The sequence below is a fragment of the Periplaneta americana genome, chromosome 2, assembly GCF_040183065.1.
Source record: "Periplaneta americana isolate PAMFEO1 chromosome 2, P.americana_PAMFEO1_priV1, whole genome shotgun sequence".
Lineage (NCBI taxonomy): Eukaryota > Metazoa > Arthropoda > Insecta > Blattodea > Blattidae > Periplaneta > Periplaneta americana.
In genome coordinates this window covers 177,296,817-177,316,171 of record NC_091118.1, presented here as the reverse complement: position 1 = coordinate 177,316,171, position 19,355 = coordinate 177,296,817, and the positions used below count along the sequence as shown (strand labels likewise).

The 19,355-nt window shown below is 33.1% G+C and overlaps 1 protein-coding gene across 3 annotated transcripts in view; it reads right to left on the bottom strand.

The window, feature by feature from the left end:
- Window positions 1–2,378: 2,378 nt before the first annotated feature.
- LOC138694854 (protein SERAC1) overlaps window positions 2,379–19,355 on the bottom strand; it is a 44,044-nt gene continuing 27,067 nt past the window's right edge. Inside the window, exons 9-15 of one of the 3 annotated variants that reach the window (XM_069818980.1) lie at window positions 18,584–18,779; window positions 14,714–14,878; window positions 13,947–14,074; window positions 13,378–13,536; window positions 10,548–10,694; window positions 10,405–10,471; window positions 2,379–2,569 (exon numbers count right to left, since the gene is read on the bottom strand). In XM_069818980.1, coding sequence (XP_069675081.1) covers window positions 2,506–2,569; window positions 10,405–10,471; window positions 10,548–10,694; window positions 13,378–13,536; window positions 13,947–14,074; window positions 14,714–14,878; window positions 18,584–18,779 — 926 coding nt within the window. In that variant the 3' untranslated portion in view covers window positions 2,379–2,505. The remainder of the gene's footprint in view (window positions 2,570–10,404; window positions 10,472–10,547; window positions 10,695–13,377; window positions 13,537–13,946; window positions 14,075–14,713; window positions 14,879–18,583; window positions 18,780–19,355) is intronic. The other 2 variants (XM_069818981.1, XM_069818982.1) reach the window with 2 other exon arrangements.

The following is a 19,355-nucleotide window of genomic DNA, read 5'->3' as shown; positions in this document are numbered from 1 at the left end:
AAAAAATTGGAAAGAATTACTCAACTCTGTCTTGCACTATGGCAGTGGTATTCAATCTATGGTACGCATACCCCAAGGAGTATGGGAGTTGTCTTAAGGGGTACACATTCCACTGACTAAGTATGTAAAAATGCTGACATATTTATTTTATTACATATATTTGTTGTTATATTGGAGCTTACAAGCAAACATTCTGATGGGGACAGATAAAAGAGTTGTTTCTTTTTTTTCTTTCATCATGTTAATAATCTATAATAATAATTTCATCACTATAGAATTTTGTTATTGTAGGTTTAATTTGTAATTTAGTAAATACAAAAATATTCTTTGTTCTTAACTTCTATGATAAAATGTCTAGCTTTCATTAATCAGGTATTCTTGTCGTACTTTAATTTTTATTGTAATTGTAATTGTAAATTTAATATTAATTGTAATCTTATTGTTCATGTTATAGTTGTAATCGCCTGGTAGAGGGGCAGAGAAGGCCTGACGGCCTTATCTCTACCAGGTTAAATAAATAAATCTAATCTAATCTAATCTAAAAAAAAAATGCTTATACAAAATTTGGTCACCTGACCACAATTACAAGAGCCGTAAAAAAATAAGTTCGCCAGGGGCCGGTAACAGAAAGAAAACACAATTTATTTGGAAAAAAATTATTAGAACAAACACAGAAATTGTTGAGCTATTTTTCAATATATTCCCCACCGGAATTGAGACATTTGTCATATCATGGGATCGACAGACAGATGCAGATGGCTGTCAAACGCTGGTTCCGATCCCAGGCAGCTGACTTCTACCCGGTACAACAAAGAATACAAAAATTGATGGTATGATAAATGTCTCAATTCCAGTAGGGGACATGTTGATAAATAGCGCAACAATTGCTGTATCTGTTTCAGTAAATCTTTCCATGCAATTGTGTTTTTTTCCGTAAACTGCCTCAGAGAAAATCACTTTCTGGACAGTCTCGTAATTTCGGTCGAGTGGTCAAAATTTGTATAAGCACTGCCCTCATCAGAATGTTTGCTTGTTGGACTACATATTTTCTCTTACAATATCCACTCCTGTTTTCCTTGCTTCAGTGATATTTTACGTAATTCATTACCATTACTATTATTGCATTAATTACTATAATAATAATAATAATAATAATAATAATAATAATAATAATAATAATAATAATTTATTTTGCATAGAAAATCAATCTTAGTCTTTTGTTATTTCTTCTATATAATTGCAATGCAGTCTGGGGGTACGAATGTAACAAGAAATGTATTTTGGAGATACACAAAAAAAAAAAAAAAAAACATTGAATACCACTGCGCTATGGAAGTGAAATACAGTAATGAATGTACTATATATTATAGAAAGGGAATACTGACTGTTGAAATGGATATTTGAGACACAGAAATTGGACCATATAAAAATAAAGAAATGAGATGCAGAATAGGTGCTGAAGAGACTGTGCTAAGCAGAATTGAAATAGTACATTATGCAACGCTCCTATAATGAAGGTAATTAAGAAGCGAGTATGGATATTTATGAAACGAGCGCAAGCGAGTTTCATAATTTTCATACGAGCTTCTTAATTACCATTATAGGTGAGTTTCATACGACTTTTTATGCTCGACCATATTTCAAACTTGAAATTATTAATTTTATTGTATCTGACCTGGAGCAATGTTCCGTATGTTGTGAGATGTGCGCAGACGCGAAAGTATTGATTTTTTCCGAGGAACAGATATCGACATTGACCTTGCTAGGCCATAAGAACCTACAGAGATAACATTGAAATTAAATTATACATTGAAAAACGAGATGACAAATTGAATTTATTTGAATATTATTTATAATTAACGCTAATTATTATAGTAACAGAACATAACCTTCTGCGACAGTATTGGATTTCCAGCCTCCGTGACTTTTCGCTAATTCTCTTTCGATTGCATATCCGAGAATAATCAATACTTGCGGTTTTATAACGGTAGAAAGCTGACCTGTCATTGGCTGAAAGACCTGACCTTTAATGAGTAGGTGTACTTTAATGACATGCATTAAAGGTCTGCTACCAGGTGTATAATTACTACGTTTCGGCATGGTCGAGCATAAAGAAACGTATGAAGTAGTTTGGTCATCTGATAAGAATAGGACAGACAAATGGCCAAATCAAATTTACCATTGGCAACCTCCGGGAATAAGATGGAGAGGTAGACCAAAGAGAACATGGAACAACGAACTAAAGGAAGCAATGAATCAGAGAGGCCTGAGCACTGAAGATGCACACGACAAAAGATTTTGGATGATTGGCATGGGAAGGAGGCACTAGCTGTAGAATCCTGAAATATGTATGTATATTTTTAATTTAAATAATTAAATCATAGGTAATAAATTAGTATTTACTTTCTAACAAAATTTATAAACAAATTCAATTCATTATCACAACTTATACAATAACTGTATAATTTCAGGAAATATAAATCAGTCATGAAAGAAATACTGATGTCATTCATTTGTGGGTATGTACTTCTGAATCAGATGAATTAACTTCTGGTACAGGAACGACTGTCTGCAACAAAAGATATCAGTCAATAATCTGCACATTTTGCTTCAGTAGGTAATTGACAAATTCACTACAAATAGTCAATTATGTCGACAGCTTGTCAAACTGCTGTTGTTGCTATTCACTGACTTTCCTGATCAACTCCACCTCTCTTTTCTTGTATGTTCGTCAATAATGGACTGATTCTCCTATTTTGTAAAGGTAAAGGTATCCCTGTAACATGCCATGAAGGCACTTGGGCATGGAGGTAGAGCCCCATGCTTTCCATGACCTCGGCACTAGAATGAGGTGGTGTGGTCGGCACCACGCTCTGACCGCCTTTTACCCCCGGGAAAGACCCGGTACTCAATTTTATAGGAGGCTGAGTGAACCTCGGGGCCGTTCTGGAGAAGTTTGGCAACGAGAAAAAATCCTGTCACCACCTGGGATTGAACCCCGGACCTTTCAGTCCATAGCCAGCTGCTCTACCAACTGAGCTACCTGGCCGCTTTGTATTTCAGTTAAATTCAATGTTATCAACATGATCGACTATTATAGTGATGACCGGGGGCAGGTATTTATGGAGATTAATTTTATCATTTGTGTTTTTTAATATTGGTGTCGGCGGAGATTGATTTGTACTCTGGGCGAGGATTAACAGAAATTTTGGAAAATACAATTATTTTGGAACTGGAGTATTAACTCAGTGTGAATATTACTTTCCAAATAATTAACATTAAAGGTTCGTTGGATTCTGGTAAAGATGCGGTATGGACAATAGACAATATTTGTTGGATTGAGACTGTATTTAACACATATTCATTAAAAACGAAAAAAATTTGCAGCCTTCAAATTATTACCGGTAGTGAAATGTTGAATTCTCCATCTTTTCTCTTCACTAATGTGATCAGAACACCTGGACTACCATGTAATGTAGTCTACTTGGATATACAGTAGAACTCCAATTATCCGGACTAATAGGAGGTAGTATGATCCGGATATGCAGGAATCTGGATAATTAGGTTGAAAATGAAATGAGTCTAGAAACAACAGAAGTAAGCTACTGCATGTATTAAAAGTGCAAAATGACTATTGCCCTAAAGTTTACAAGTTTCACATATTCAAACAAAATAAAATTTTAAATGGATTAAAATTATAAGAACTCTTCATATTCCATAAAGAATAGAATTTTACTTATGTATGGTAGTACAGTACACGAAATAAAAAAAACCTCAACATATGCAACTTTCTTTGAATAAACAATTTCCAACTGTCCTGAAACGTGATCCGGATAATTAGCAATCCGGATATTTGGAGTTTGGATAATCAGAGTTTTACTGTATAACAAATTCAAGTGAAAAAAAAAAAAAAAAAAAAAAAAAAAAAAAAAAAAAAAAAAAAAAATTCGAAAATCTCAGAATATGAAATTCGCTATAAAACAACGCAATAGTAATAATTTGCGAATTTGTTCATATTTCGCTATTAGAATTCTATTTCGCGATTGTTTTATCTACATATTATTAATCAGAATCACTTAATTCGAAAAGATTAGTAAAAATCTATTGTATATCTATTATGTTGTGGTTTTCACGATCTCCATAAATACCCGGCCATGGTGATTACTATAGACCAGCACAATATGAAGAAAATTTTGCCAAAATGTGAATATATAGGCTATAAGGGTCATTTCATAAGTCGTGGCAACTATATTACAAATATATCAGCCAATAAAGCTCCAGGAACAGGAATTCACTACATCCAATTAAGGTCACTGGAATGTGCTTCGCAATCCTAGTATCAAATTGGGTCTGAGTACAGGAGGCAATGTGTGAGGGGAATTGAAAGCTGAGTAAATAGAAATCATAGTACATCTTGATTACACAACTTTTAACACTGTATTCCTTCGGAATATGTATTATAAGAACTTTGTTGTGTTAAATTTTTAATGTACCTTGTTAACATTGTTTTATTTTGCACAAAAGGAAACAAAATACATCACTCACAGCTAACACCCTTTAAAATAATCCCCCAAGGTTTCCACACATCTTTGCCAATGATGATGCAGACGTTGAACACTATCAGCTGTGTGCAATTCCACTATATGCACCACCTATCGTCGAATGCGGTTAAAATGTCCTCTCTGTTTGCAAACTGCTTCCCAGGCAGCGGCTTCTTCAATTGCTTCTCATAGCTCAGAATGACACTGACGAGTATTTCTGCCACGAAGAACTGCAATTTTCACGTACAACCGCTGTTCTACCTTACTTACATCCATCTTGGATCACAGCCTCTAATACACTAACTTCTGCGTGTGCTATCAACTAGCCACCAATGCACACAGATGCAATCTGGCGGTGGCATCCCATACAGTGTACAACAGGTTTTCAACTGTATATACTGAATTAACCACATTTTCGGTTATTTGGAACATATGAGTAGTATAACATAGTTGCCATGACTTATGAAATGACCCTCGTGTATTTAAATGCTAAAAATATATCTTTCGTTCTGAAGCAATTACACATCCGTGGTTGTGTGAGGTGAAGAAGAGAGTGAACTGGAAAGCCTTTCTCCCTTACTATGCTTCTACTTGTAGCTAGCTAGCACACTTACCTCCACAATAAGGTTCTTACAATAAAATACAGTGAAAGCATGCATTTGGTTCCACGAGATAACAAATGGCCTATAATAATAATAATAATAATAATAATAATAATAATAATAATAATAATAATAATAATAATAATTATTTATTTATTTAGAATATTAACGTGCAAAACAACAGCACAAGGCCAATTACAGTTTAGCACAAGATACAAAACAAAACAAAACAGAAGAAATGATGATGAGAATGAATGATAGAAATGGTAGTGAGATGGAATACAATCAATATAATAGTCATCATTAATCTTTGACCAAATGCAACAAAATAAATATCAATATCTAACAATAATAAGTAAGGATATATCATGATAAACTCAAAAGGTGTATATTACACATTAAATGGATCCAAGCTTAATCCATGCAAATTAGCATATTTTATACATCTGCAGATCAGAGAAAGAGATTTTGAATTTCTATTATAAAAAATGTTATGAAATCGTAAACCTTTAGCAGGAATACGAAGACTGATATTGCTTATGAATGATTCACAATCAATATTACCCTTAATAACTTTACAAAAAAATAAATAATCAAGATCTTGACGTCTGGCAAATAAACTGCAGCAGTTAAAATATTTACAGTTAATTTCATATTTATAGTCATCGGAATTTGGTAAAAATCTATAAGAACACAAGGAAATAAATTTTCTTTGAATATTCTCCAATTTAGCTGAGTCAGTGGAAGTAATGGAGTTCCATACAACAGATGTATATTCAAGCTTGGATCTAACCAATGTATAGTATAGAATTAATAGACACATCGGAGTAGAAAAAGAATAAGTTATAGATCTAATTAGACCAAGCATTCTTAATGAATGGGTATAAATATATTGCACATGATCATGGAAATATAATTTAGAATCAAGTATGACACCAAGATCTCTAATACTATTTTTCTTAGTAATTATGACATTACTAAGAGAATAATTAAATTTTAAGGAAGTAGTTTTCCTTGAGAAGGAAATGACAAAAGTTTTGGATAGATCAATTTTCATTCCATTTTCAACAGACCATCGTGAAACTGAATTAATGTCAATCAGCCAAAATATTAATTTTACGAAAGATTTTGAGATCATCCGTAAATAAAAGACAGCTAGAACTTATTCTTTTACTTATATCATTTATAAATAATAAAAATAAGAGAGGTTCCAATGTAGACCCTTGAGGAACTCCACATAAACTATTAAATGGAACCGAGAGAGAATTACCTAGTCGAACACAAGATTGTCTATCTGTTAAATAATTTTCAAACCAATTAACGTAGTTAGTGGAGAGACCAAAATTACTTAATTCCTTTAATAAAATTTTGTGAGGAACAACATCAAATGCTTTGCTAAAATCAAAATAAATTGAGTCAATTTGATCTTGAGTTTCAACTGTAGGCATTATGAGATTCAGATAGGAAACTAAATTAGTAGTAGTAGATTTCCCTCTAGTAAATCCATGTTGGGCTGAATTGATCTTATTTTTAACATAAAATGAAATGTGTTTGTGTATTATTTTTTCAAAAATTTTAGAAAAATTGTTTAGGATAGAAATAGGTCTATAGTTAGTTACACTGTTTTTATTACCATTTTTAAAAACTGGGATAATAGTTGCTTCCTTCCAAAGTGAAGGATAAATTCCTGTTTTTAAACTGATTGAATAAAAAAGTTAAAACGGGTATGAGAATATTGGAGCAACCCTTAATTATAAAATTAGGAATGCTATCCGTACCTTTAGATTTATTAGGTTTTAGCTTTTTAATGGCTTTAGCTACATCATCGGATGTAATTTTTGGCAGGGGCAAACAGTCAGTGATATTAGAATCATAAGTAATGAAATTAGAATTACAATTTTGTTGAACAGATTTAAATTGACTAGCAAATGCGTTCGCAATTTCTTTTTGGTCTGTGATGTGGACGCCATTTATTATTAATTCTGTGGGATTGCTATTAGTTTTTCGAAAAGTTTAAACATATTTCCAAAATTTATTTGGTTCATGCTTCAGGTTATCATCAATTGATTGTAACCATTTGAATTTATCGGATTGAATCATGGCTTTGAGTTGTTTTCTAAAATTAGAGAAAATTTGACAATCATAATCAGTTTTAAATTTTTTGTAATTTTTATGAGCTTTATTTTTTTTCTTAATAAGCTGAAGTAATTTGTTTGAAAACCATTTAGGGTAGTGTGATTTTTTAACAAAGGTGACTGGGACAGAAAGAGATATAGCATTGTTTATAATTTGAGACAAAGAATTTGCAGCAATGTTTACATCAGTAGTCTGATATATGCTGTTCCAATCATAATTGTAAAGAATAGAATAAAGATTCAGATAATCACCTTGGGAATAATTTAAATATGAACTGATATGACAGTGTTTCAGAAACGATAAATTTACTTCAATATGAATAGAGATAGAAGGATGATAAATATCCTCTAAAACTAGAGAGTGATTGGTAAGTTTAACTGTAGTATTATTGACATTAGTAAAAACCAAGTCAAGAAGATTTTTACTAGTAACGGTAGAATTAATTTGATTTAATCCAAGAAGGCAAGTAGAGGAATATAAATCCTTAGACTTAATTTTAGAGTAATAATGAGTATCATTAAGATTGAAACCAGTTAACCAGTCCATACCCGGGGTATTGAAATCACCGAGAATTACTATTCTAAAATTATGAGTATCAAGATTTTTTTCAAGAAAATTAAGATAAGATTTTAAATGATTGTCATTTGTATCAGGAGAGAAATAATGGTTTCCAATTAACAAATTAAAACCATCAGCCATTCTAATTTCAACCCAAACACATTCACTAATAATTTCTAAGTCAAAACGCCTACTTGAAAAAGGTAACTAGTTGCTAATCGCTGTTAGGACACCCCCACCTCTTTTCTTGTTAGTGTCTTCAAACATTTTATCTGCACGAAACACAGTATAATTATTAGGAAATAAATTTGTATTAATAATTGACTCTGATAACCATGTTTCAGCGAGACAGATAATGATATCATTATTACTTACTACATTTTGAAAAAATTCATCAACTTTGGTATTAAGACCGCGAACATTTTGGTAAAATATCTCACGATGATTACTAGAACTACCCATTGAAAGTTAAGAGAAATAAAACTAAGAGGCATTAACCCTTGAATCAACAGAGTCCGAATTTGCTGAAGGAGCAAAATGCTGCTCAGGTTTCAATTTACCGAAAAAGGGTGCAATAAAACACCCAGCAGGCCAAACATCAGTATTATTTATTAAATAAAAATCCCTCCCATCCACTGAGATGTGAAACGAAGAATAAGACTGGAATTTAGTTTTCAATTTAGTAACATAAAGCGACCTTAATTTCAGTTGATTCAGGAGTGATTCCTCAATATTGCTCTTATTTACATTTGAACTAAATCTAGATACAAATAAGGCTTTGCTCCAAATTCTCTCCAGGGCCGTTTCTAATTTAGTGTTGGTGCAAGTACCAACTTTTGGTTCAAGCTTCTTAAACTTCTTTTTGGTTGCAATCTGAAAACCTTCAGGGTCAGTACTAGATATTGTACTAGTGCCTTCATCACATCGTACAGTAGGTAAATTAACCTCTTTGCCAGACATATGAACTTGGTGCTGAGAAAGTGGAATTGAGACTGCAGGAATTGCTGACACTGAATTCCCTATTGTAGCAGTGTCAGACACAACATTGCTATACGATTTCTTAAAAGTATTCGCAACAACCTGCTGGTGACCCACTTTAGAATCAACAGCCTTGGGAAGATAGGAATTCCTATCCAAGATCACAGCCATTTCTGCCATTTGGATTTTTAGGGCAGCATTTTCATTCTTTAAATCTACCATTTCTTTTTCAATAATCTTGACATGATCTAGAACAAGGCATAATGTATCTAAAATGGATACATTATTCAACCTCACAGTCTCAAGTTGAACAGATCGTATGATGATCAGGTAAATTAAATTCTCTCGATGGTGAGATGATCCTCTTATCAGAATTGTTGCTGGCTTTAATAGGAGTATTAGCTCCATGCACGGCTTTAGATGCACTAACACACTTATAGGAAGAGCTACCGCCCTCCATAAAAATATCATATTCCACCTCACCAAGTTTCAAACAATCAAGATGATACCTGAGGCCACAAGGCCCTGCACATTTTAAAAATTTCTGCCTACCATAAAAAGCAAAGTTACAAAGAGAACATGTATCCTTGCTTGGTGGCATTTCAACACTGAATAAAGCACACGAGTTAAACAAGGCACAAGTATGTTGCAATCACTGTAAGCACCGTGAAAACAGCAGCGGAGGTACACACAAAGTCAACTGCTCTCCATGACGGTTAGAGACAGGGGGGGGGGGGGAAATAATAATAATAATAATTTTTTATTTAGAATATTAACGTGCAAAACAACAGCACAAGGCCAATTACAATTTAGCACAAGATACAAAACAAAACAACAAATGATGATGAGAATGAATGATAGAAAATGGCAGTGAGATGAAATACAATCAATATAATAGTCAACATTAATCATCGACCAAATGCAACAAAATAAATAGCACAAATAATTATTAAAATTAGTACAGTGAGATAACTAAAATAATGGCAATTAAATAAAATGAATTACAAATGAGTTAATGAAATCATATAAATGAAGACAGCAATCATATAAGTAGTATTGTAAAGATATGCAAATGACGAGAATAGTATGATACATATCTTAACAAATGGCATAAATAATAAAACTGACATAAAAACTCAAAAAGTATATACTACAAATTAAATGGATCCAAGTTCAATCCATGCAAATTAGCATATTTAATACATCTGCAGACCGGAGACAGATTTAATAACAACAACAACAACAACAACAACAACAATAATAATAATAATAATAATAATAATAATAATAATAATAATAATAATAATAATAATAATAATAATAGGAAAACAAAAAAAAAGTATTAGAAAGGTTCTTCTGTTATACTATAGGTTAAAGGTTTGAAGTTTGAGAAATACTGCCCTAAAACATTTTTCAAATATGTGACACTGAATGTTCTACTTCCTAGACTATGTTTATTAAGGCTTTACGTTCATGATAAATAAACTCTTGTTGGAAAATTATCAAAACGACCAAGAAGACACCAAAGCAAATTTCGCTCAGAATGCAGAAATGTTTAAAGTCGACAAAGAAAGAGAAACAATACATACCTACTATTTGGTTTGCAGATGCATAGATGATCTTGTGGTATTTCAAAAAATTCACCAATCCCAGGATCTGGAAAAGAAAGAATACTAGAAATCTCATCAGACCAAATTATAAAATGAAAGAGAGGAAAAATATATGTACTCACCAGCTGATTCTTTGGGCACAAAGTGGAACTGCAGATGTAGAGATGACAACAATGTCGGCTTGGTCTCTGCAAAGCTGATTATTTCTATGTTTTTCTTTTCTACCAAATCCAAAAATTGGGAGTGTAAAGTAAGCAATGCCGGAGAATCTGGATGACAACAGAATGAAAAAAATAAGAACAAAGACAAATTCAACAAGAGGCAAGAGAAAGACGAGAAGGTTTTCATTCAATAACAGATACCATCACTTTCTACTGTTACTGTTATTGCAGTAAAAAAAATAACCACCTCTTTTTTCTTACATCATACATACATTTCATCTTAAGGATACAAGTTTAATAGCAATATTTCGTTAACTATTTACATTAGAAACATGTGGTAAATGCCTTATGGGTGGGTACTGGTCCCATACATTGGCCAAATTTCATGAGAAAATTTCTTGCTCCATGAGAACTAGAATCAGTGCGCATTCCGTAACGCGAGATCCAGGCAGGATGCCTTAGACCACGACAACACAGCACGGGACGAGTAATTAAGTATATAAGTAAATATATTATATATTATAAAAATAATTTTAAACACATAAATAACTAAATCAATTAATAAATAAGTCAACAAATAAATCGATCAATGAATAAGTAAGTAAAATAAATAAATAAACAACTAAATAAATGAAGAAATAAATGAATTGATTGAATGAATGATTGAATAATTGAATGGCTGCCTAGAACAACATTGTAAGTCCGTTTTTTGGCCAAACTGAGTTTTTGGCTAAAAACTGTTGTATCGCACATCTTGCATCATGTGCTGCCATCGTCTTGCTCATATTCACACTACTTCGAGAGCTGTAGTATTTTGATTGTGTTGCTGAGCTGAATAATGTTGTAACGCAAATAAAATGACGGACAAACATACTTGTAGCATGTCACATGGTCTCATAAAAAACGTAAATAGAAAGAGAAAACGTAAGATTAATATCATGCAATGGAAGGACAATGTACCTAAGACACTAAAGGATTAGGGGAAAGAATATACTTCGAAGAAAGGTGACATTAAACCAGCTGTGAAACGACCTGAACTGGTGAGTAGAATGATGTTGTAAGTCAATGTAGGCCTATAGAGTGCTAAAGGAGAATAGTTAAAGGTAATAAGGTCATGGTTACTCTGAATTCTACCATGGCCTAATAACAGAATACAAGAGAATAAAAAAAAAAAAAAAAGATTCTTGTCTGTGTAATATTGATATTGTATGCCTAAACATATGATTTAAGTTGTGTAATTTGTTTCAATTTCTTGTATAAATTTGTCTATTATTATTATTATTATTATTACTATTATTATTATTTAATGTACTCATATGTAACAACCATAAAACATCTACCAGGAAATACGGACAGTATTTAAATTTCTTTGCTTTACAAAGTTGTTCTTCTGGATTGACATACAATGTTTACCTACTGTAAATGTTCAAAAAGTTGTGCTATTTGGAAGATGAAGACAATACAATACAATATTACTATTCTTATTTTTTATCATTATCATTATTATTATTATTATTATTATCAATAATTGTCTTATTTTTTATTTTATATTTTGTATGCCTCATTTATTTTGACCTGCTGTTCACATTTTATTATGCTTTTTTCTTTCTTTCTGTATGTTATATATTATGTCTGATTTCTTCTTACTAGTTGTTTACATTTTATTATTACAAGTTTTGATGGTGAAATCATTGCAATAAGTGAATGTCTCAGGAATCTTCTATGCCACATCAATAAATTTAGGAATGCAGTTATATTGTCAGACTCCAAAGCAGCTATTCTATCAATAGTCTCTAAACACACACCTTCATCTCAAACAGCAGAAATAACTAAAATGCTTTCTCAATTAATATCACTCAATAAAAGAATTGTATTCCAATGGATACCATCCCATTGTGGAATCCTGGGAAACGAGAATGCAGATGCTTTAGCAAAGAAGGGCAGCACTGCTACTTACAGACCTGTTACTAAATCTACGTATTACTCTGTGAAGAGATTTATTAAATCTACATACTTAGACTTCAACAAAAAAAATTTTATAACACAATCTCAAGGGAAAAAATGGAACTCTCTGCATCATAATCCACAGTTAATTCCTGATTTACCACGAAAATCGTCTGTAGCTGCATTTAGATCGGCAACAGGCCATGATTGTTTGGCTAAACACCTGCATAGAATTGGAATATATCAGTCCCCTCACTGCCCATTGTGCAACTCAAACTAAGAAATGGATTCGGAACACCTCAAAATCTGTGCTTCATTGGCTGGTCATGATAATATCTTTGAAAAATATTGGAGTGCAAGAGGTCAAATGACTTTATTGTCAAACCCCTGGCATTAGAAAACAAAAACAACAACACATTTTATTATTATTATCTTATTCAGTTTTGTGTGTAAAATTGTAGTGTACTTTGTAAATTTGTAGTGTTTTTGTAACGCAGTTTTCACTCCTGGTTGAGTGTTAGAGAAGGCTGTATGGCCTTAACTCTGCCAGGTTAAATAAATCATTATCATTATTATTATTATTATTATTATTATTATTATTATTATATATATATATATATATATATATATATATATATATATATATATATATATATAAATGGTGTGAATACTGACTGAAGTATTAATACAGACCTAACACTGTCATATTTTGTAATATTTAACAATGTTAATAAGGAATAAACATATTTTTAATTTCCTGACAAACTGTAAAAACTGACTTACAACGTTTTTCTAGGCAGCCATTCAATTAAAGAAATAAAAGGATGGATAGTGACACTATACTTACTTTCTTTCAGCTCCTGTACTTCTACAGATGGCCACCATAACAGTTGTGTGGCTTGCGTCAAGGAAACTAGTGGTGAGCCACGATGAGGAACGCTATAGAATACAACAGCTTTGGTATTGCGGCACAATCCTTGTACTTGTTCATCTTCATCCTGCATTGCTGGAACAAAGTTAAAATGGACAAAAACTGAGCGAGAACAACCATTAATGAATTGAAGTTAATACAATTAAAAAAAATAGAACCAAAATGTGATTTATGATATCTTATCCTGGATATACTGTACTGTAGTGTTTCTCAAATTTTAGGAAAATAAAGAATTTTAAAATTTCTCAGAATCATCATAAACTATTGAACTGTTAATACAGTTTAGAATTCTGGATAAGTCCTTACAGGTCCCTCATAAATTACTTTTAATTGATAAGTTTTTATACAAATTTACGACAGAATCATGTACTTTTTTAAACAGCAAACTGTGTATCTATACAATATTTTAACATTTCTATGGGTACATGGCTCTGCTCGTGAAATATGTGGCACAGCTCACAGTACAAACGCATGTGCATCCTTACCTTTAATTAACATTGATTTAACGATGAGTCCTCCCATCGAATGGGCAACCCACACAATAGGTCTTGAGCCTAGACCAGCCTGTTTCAATTTTTGCATTAGCTCCGTACTACGAAAATCCAGATTTCTTCTGTAAAAAGTAGAAAAGTAACATAACATTTATACATCACATATTCATTATATATGAAGTCTCGCCTAGCTCACTGAATATTACACGACTACTATGAAGTAGCCAATGTGTATTATCACCATTTAATTCGAGAAAAATTCGTTCCGGCACGGGGAATCGAACCCGGGACCTCTCAGCTCCATGCGCTGAGTGCTCTTTCCAACTGAGCTATGCCGGGACACGATCCATGGCCGTAAAACATTACGAGAGGAGTTCGGCCAGCACCGTGGATCATGTCCCGGCATAGCTCAGTTGGAAAGAGCACTCAGCACGTAGAGCTGAGAGGTCCCGGGTTCGATTCCCAGTGCCAGAACGAATTTTTCTCGAATTAAATGGTGATAATAACATTTATAAACTGACTAAATATTTTTCCCTGACAGGTTTAACAAATAATTGTCTCTGTATTTGTATATGTCTTTGATTTTAAGCAGAGATGCATATAATTATATCAATTACAATTCATTTAGATTACACACTTTTAACACTTCGTATCACTTAAGAATTAATTTAGTTATAATAACAATTTCTAGTGTTATAATGCAAACTAACAAGCAAGCAAACTCTTCAAGTTATTATACGATGAAGAAATTTACAACTCACCTAACTTTCTCAACAGGACACATGGGGGCCCACAAGGACAAATTGGTCTCGTAGTTTACACCAATAACACGTAGATGATGACAATCCTCTGGGAGCCAATCACGTGGCCAGCATACTGAATAGGTAATGCAATCTTCCAAGGCCTGTCGGACACAGCGATGACAACTGAAAAAAAAAAAAAAAAATGTTTCAGTGATGGTTCTGTACTGTGATAACTAGGGCTAGGATTTTGATGACCTATAAATCATGAAAAAATGTCTTAAAAACAATGAATTTATGACCTAAAAATCTTTCAAAAATGCCCTAAAATTGATCTTACATAATTGGCTAAGTAGAAAAGAGGTTTTGTACTACTTAATATTTAGACTAGTAATTAAATTAAATTCTAGTACCAACATTTAAGTTTATTTAATTTTACATAATTTTTGCTTTACTTTAATTAATTATTTTATTGATGTAGTTTCCATGTAGTCCACCACAAGGCCACTCTAATCTGGAACTAGCAGGTATAGAGAAGTCTATATTGAAGGGGTGGTTGGACTGATCCATTACATGGGATATACTACGTTAAAATGGCAATATTTGTGTTGAGAAATGATTAAAATATTATACAAAATAATGGGTATTAATGGACAAAATATGTAGAGAAAATATCAAAGGAAATAAACATTATTTTACATTAATAATGGAGATTTAGGGCCAAAATGAAATGAAAATGCCTAAAAAATGACCGAATAAAACAAAAAATGCTCTTATGAGTTGAAACAGGCAAAAAATGCAAAAAAAAAAAATGCCCTAACAAATATGTCTTAAAACACTTAGTTTATCACATAATATATAAATACTAAAGCAGCTATGTTTCTGGCTTACTAGAAAAAAGATGCAATTTCATCAAAATCCTAGCCCTAGTGATAACTAACGACCCAGAAGGTCTGCAATGTGTGCCTGTCCAGTGCTGGTCAAATTACATATACCTCTCCTATACTTTTTAGATTGTAAATCGAAAGGACGAGGAAAGAAAGAAAGAAGACTCATCTCTAACATTTCTCCTCAAGCTTCTTGAATAAATGTCCTTGCTTCAGTTTAATTTCTTGACCGACTAATTGGTTAGTTTTCAATTCGTACAGGTGATAATTTCTTAACTTTCCTACAAAAGATTTTGTGTGTATGTATGTCTGATATGAAAAATCAACAATAAACTCAATTAGCCCTCTTTCATAAAGACATCCAAATCAATATCCCGAATTTAAAAGAAAACTTACAAATTAAACCAAATCCTTTAACTCTATTAAATATAGAGTATAATCTAAATTTAACAGAAGAAATATTGAAATCAGAAGTAAACACTGAAATAATGAAACAATTGACTTTAGAGACAATTAATATTAGGTACCCTCCACAAAAGTGGCTTCATTTATACACTGACGGAACCTTGATCTCCAGAGAACAAGGTGCCGGTGCAGGTGTTACGTGCTGTCTCTTCTCACTTTATAGATCTCTTGTGTATGGAACAACAAGTTTTGATGGAGAAATCACTGCAATAAGTGAAAGTCTCAGGAATATTCTATGACACATCTATAAATTTAAGAATGCAGTTATATTGTCAGACTCCAAAGCAACTATTCTATCCATAGTCTCTAGACACACACCTTCATCTCAAACAGCAGAAATAACTAAAATGCTCTCTCAATTAATATCACTCAATAAAAGAATTGTATTCCAATGGATACCATCCCATTGTGGAATCCTGGGAAACGAAAATGCAGATGCTTTAGCAAAGAAGAGCAGCACTGCTACTTACAGACCTGTTACTAAATCTACGTATTACTCTGTGAAAAGATTTATTAAATCTACATACTTAAACTTTTACAAACAAAATTTTATAACACAATCCCAAGGGAAAAAATGGAACTCTCTGCATCATAATCCACAGTTAATTCCCGATTTACCACGAAAATCGTCTATGGTTGCATTTAGATTGGCAACAGGCCATGATTGTTTGGCCAAACACCTGCATAGAATTGGAATATATCAGTCCCCTAACTGCCCATTGTGCAACTCAAACCAAGAAATGGATTCGGAACACCTCAAAATCTGTGCTTCAGTGGCTGACCATGATAATATCTTTGAAAAATACTGGAGTGCAAGAGGTCAAATGACTTTATTGTCAAATGCCTGGCATTAGAAAACAACAACAACATATCACAGCAGTACGATCTGTGCCAGGTCGTTTCTTCCGAGATCAAAACTGTTGCCATTCAGGATGCAGCGAAGTAGAAACCCTTGGGCATGTTTTGGGTTATTGCCCTAAAGGAGAATTATTGAGGAACAATTGCCACCATAAAGTGAGAAGCTCCATCGCAACCACTCTTCGGAAGGCATAATGGGAGGTTTATAAAGAAGTGCACTGCTTCGCTGAGACAACAGCAGACATTACAGCCATCGATCGCCAGAATCAAAAAAGCCTCATTCTTGACCCCACTGTCCAGTTTGAGAAGAATGATCAACAAGCCAATAACATTGACGAAAACAAGGTATTCCTCACTTTAGTGAGAGATACAAAATTAATATTAATACTACATGAGAAGTGAAAGGACTTCTTTCTGGAGCTAGGGAAACTTAATTTAAGTTAACCAAAACCATTCTTTCTCTTATAGATTGACAAATCGAACTGAAACCCTGATCGAGTTACTACGTGAGCGCTGGCTGTCTTGGGGAGGAGCAAGTGAGAAAGCACGGGAGGAAGGGAGAGAACACTATGCACTATGTACTTGGAGGTCCACTCACAGTTTGTCAAACCTGCTTTTGCATTAAAAGGTTGACTAGTTGCCTGCAATGCTAGCATAATGGAACCTTCTTAGCCGACAGTCGAGGCAAAAATGAAGAATCCGTTATTGTGGTAATACTGGAGAGTGGTTCTTCTATTGGTCGCAATGCCCACACACACCCTCTCAGATATTTACGTGGTGACTGGTGACTGAATGACGAGGAGCGAGGGAGAGAGAAGAAAGAAAGAGAGAGATTCCAGAAGTTGGCGTGTTTTACGGGGTTCCACTTGAAGTTGTCAAACTATAAATTTTCTAATTAGGACATTAACAAAATTTGTCTAATGGTATTGAGAGATTCATTGTTCATTTTACATAATTACTTGTATAACATTACATAATAATATTTACTTAATTTCAATTATTCTTCATTGTACTTATATCTTATGATTCTCTGAAATCAAATTCTACTTTATTTTTAAGTTTATCATTGTTTTGTATTCTCTCCACAAATCAAATTTAATTTATTTTTAAGTTAACCTCTGCTTTGTATTTTGGATCCTAGTCATCGGCCAAATGTCTCAAATTGTGGAATTAGTAGTAGGCCGCCCTTAAACAAAAATGTATGCAAACAATTCACGTAATCTAGAGGATTTAGGGAACTACGTATTTGTCAAGCGATTTTTGCAATACAACAAAATGAACTTCTCGCAACCTTTTGAACAGGAATGACCAATGTTTAAGAGCAGAATGTGAAAACTTCCATCACCTGATGCAACAGTATCAGTTAATAATTAAAGTAATTACGTCAGTAAAGGAAGTTATTAAAACAATAAATAACATCCAAATGCAAATGTATGAGTTTTTTTACTTTCACAGCGACTGTGATCAGAATTAGGCTGTTGGATATTCCACTGTGCCCTGGAGTTTCCAACATTTCAGAACTAGGTAAGACCGGGGCCATCTACTCCAGGACATGAAGAAATACTCAAAAGCCTAAATCGGAATATCCAAGTGGTGCAGTGCTTTGCCGATGACAAAACTGCCAGATCAACCTGACTGGTGGACACTTGTTACATATATCTAATATACAACAAAGACTTACCCGCTATATGAATATGGTCCTTTTCCTTTACTGTTTGATTCCTCTGGACAATCAGACAGAACCATCTCAAAATCGGACCCCAAATTATCCCATTCATCCTGTTTGAACTCAGCCATGTCCTGCAGGTATTGTTTTGTCTGCTCATCACTTACATCTGAGTCCATGTATTTTCCATCATCAAAGCCAGTAACTCCTTCTGCAATTCAACCATCAACGTGTACAACATTACTATATGAATTACGATTAAATATGTCTGTAACTGTTATTAGACAGAAATATGTGTTTTGATTATTTATGTGTGTGCATGCATGTGAGATGACTTTTGTAGTCTTGATATCTCAAGCAGTAATTACCCAAGATTCTTATAACTCCGTACTTGTACTAATTTATCCAAATATCATTAAGCTGTTTTTATTGAGCATCAAATGATTCAATGGGAACTTAGCTGAAAGAATTAAAGATAAAGTCATTATGATGAACCAAAATTACTTAAATTGAATATTTAAGAATAAAATAATATTATACTGTACATAGAAGTCTACAATCGACAAATGTAGATCAGTTTAAAAAAAATAATACAGTGAAACCTGTTCAATTCGGAACCTGAACAATCCAGAATCCTGTCTATTTTGGAACAATTTATTGGTCCCGGCGAAATTTGTATGTATTATGTGTAATTTTTCCTGAATAAAATGGAAACTGTCCAACGCGGAAATGGAAACTGTCTGCTACTGTTCAAAACGGAAACAATATTTTGGACACACACTATATT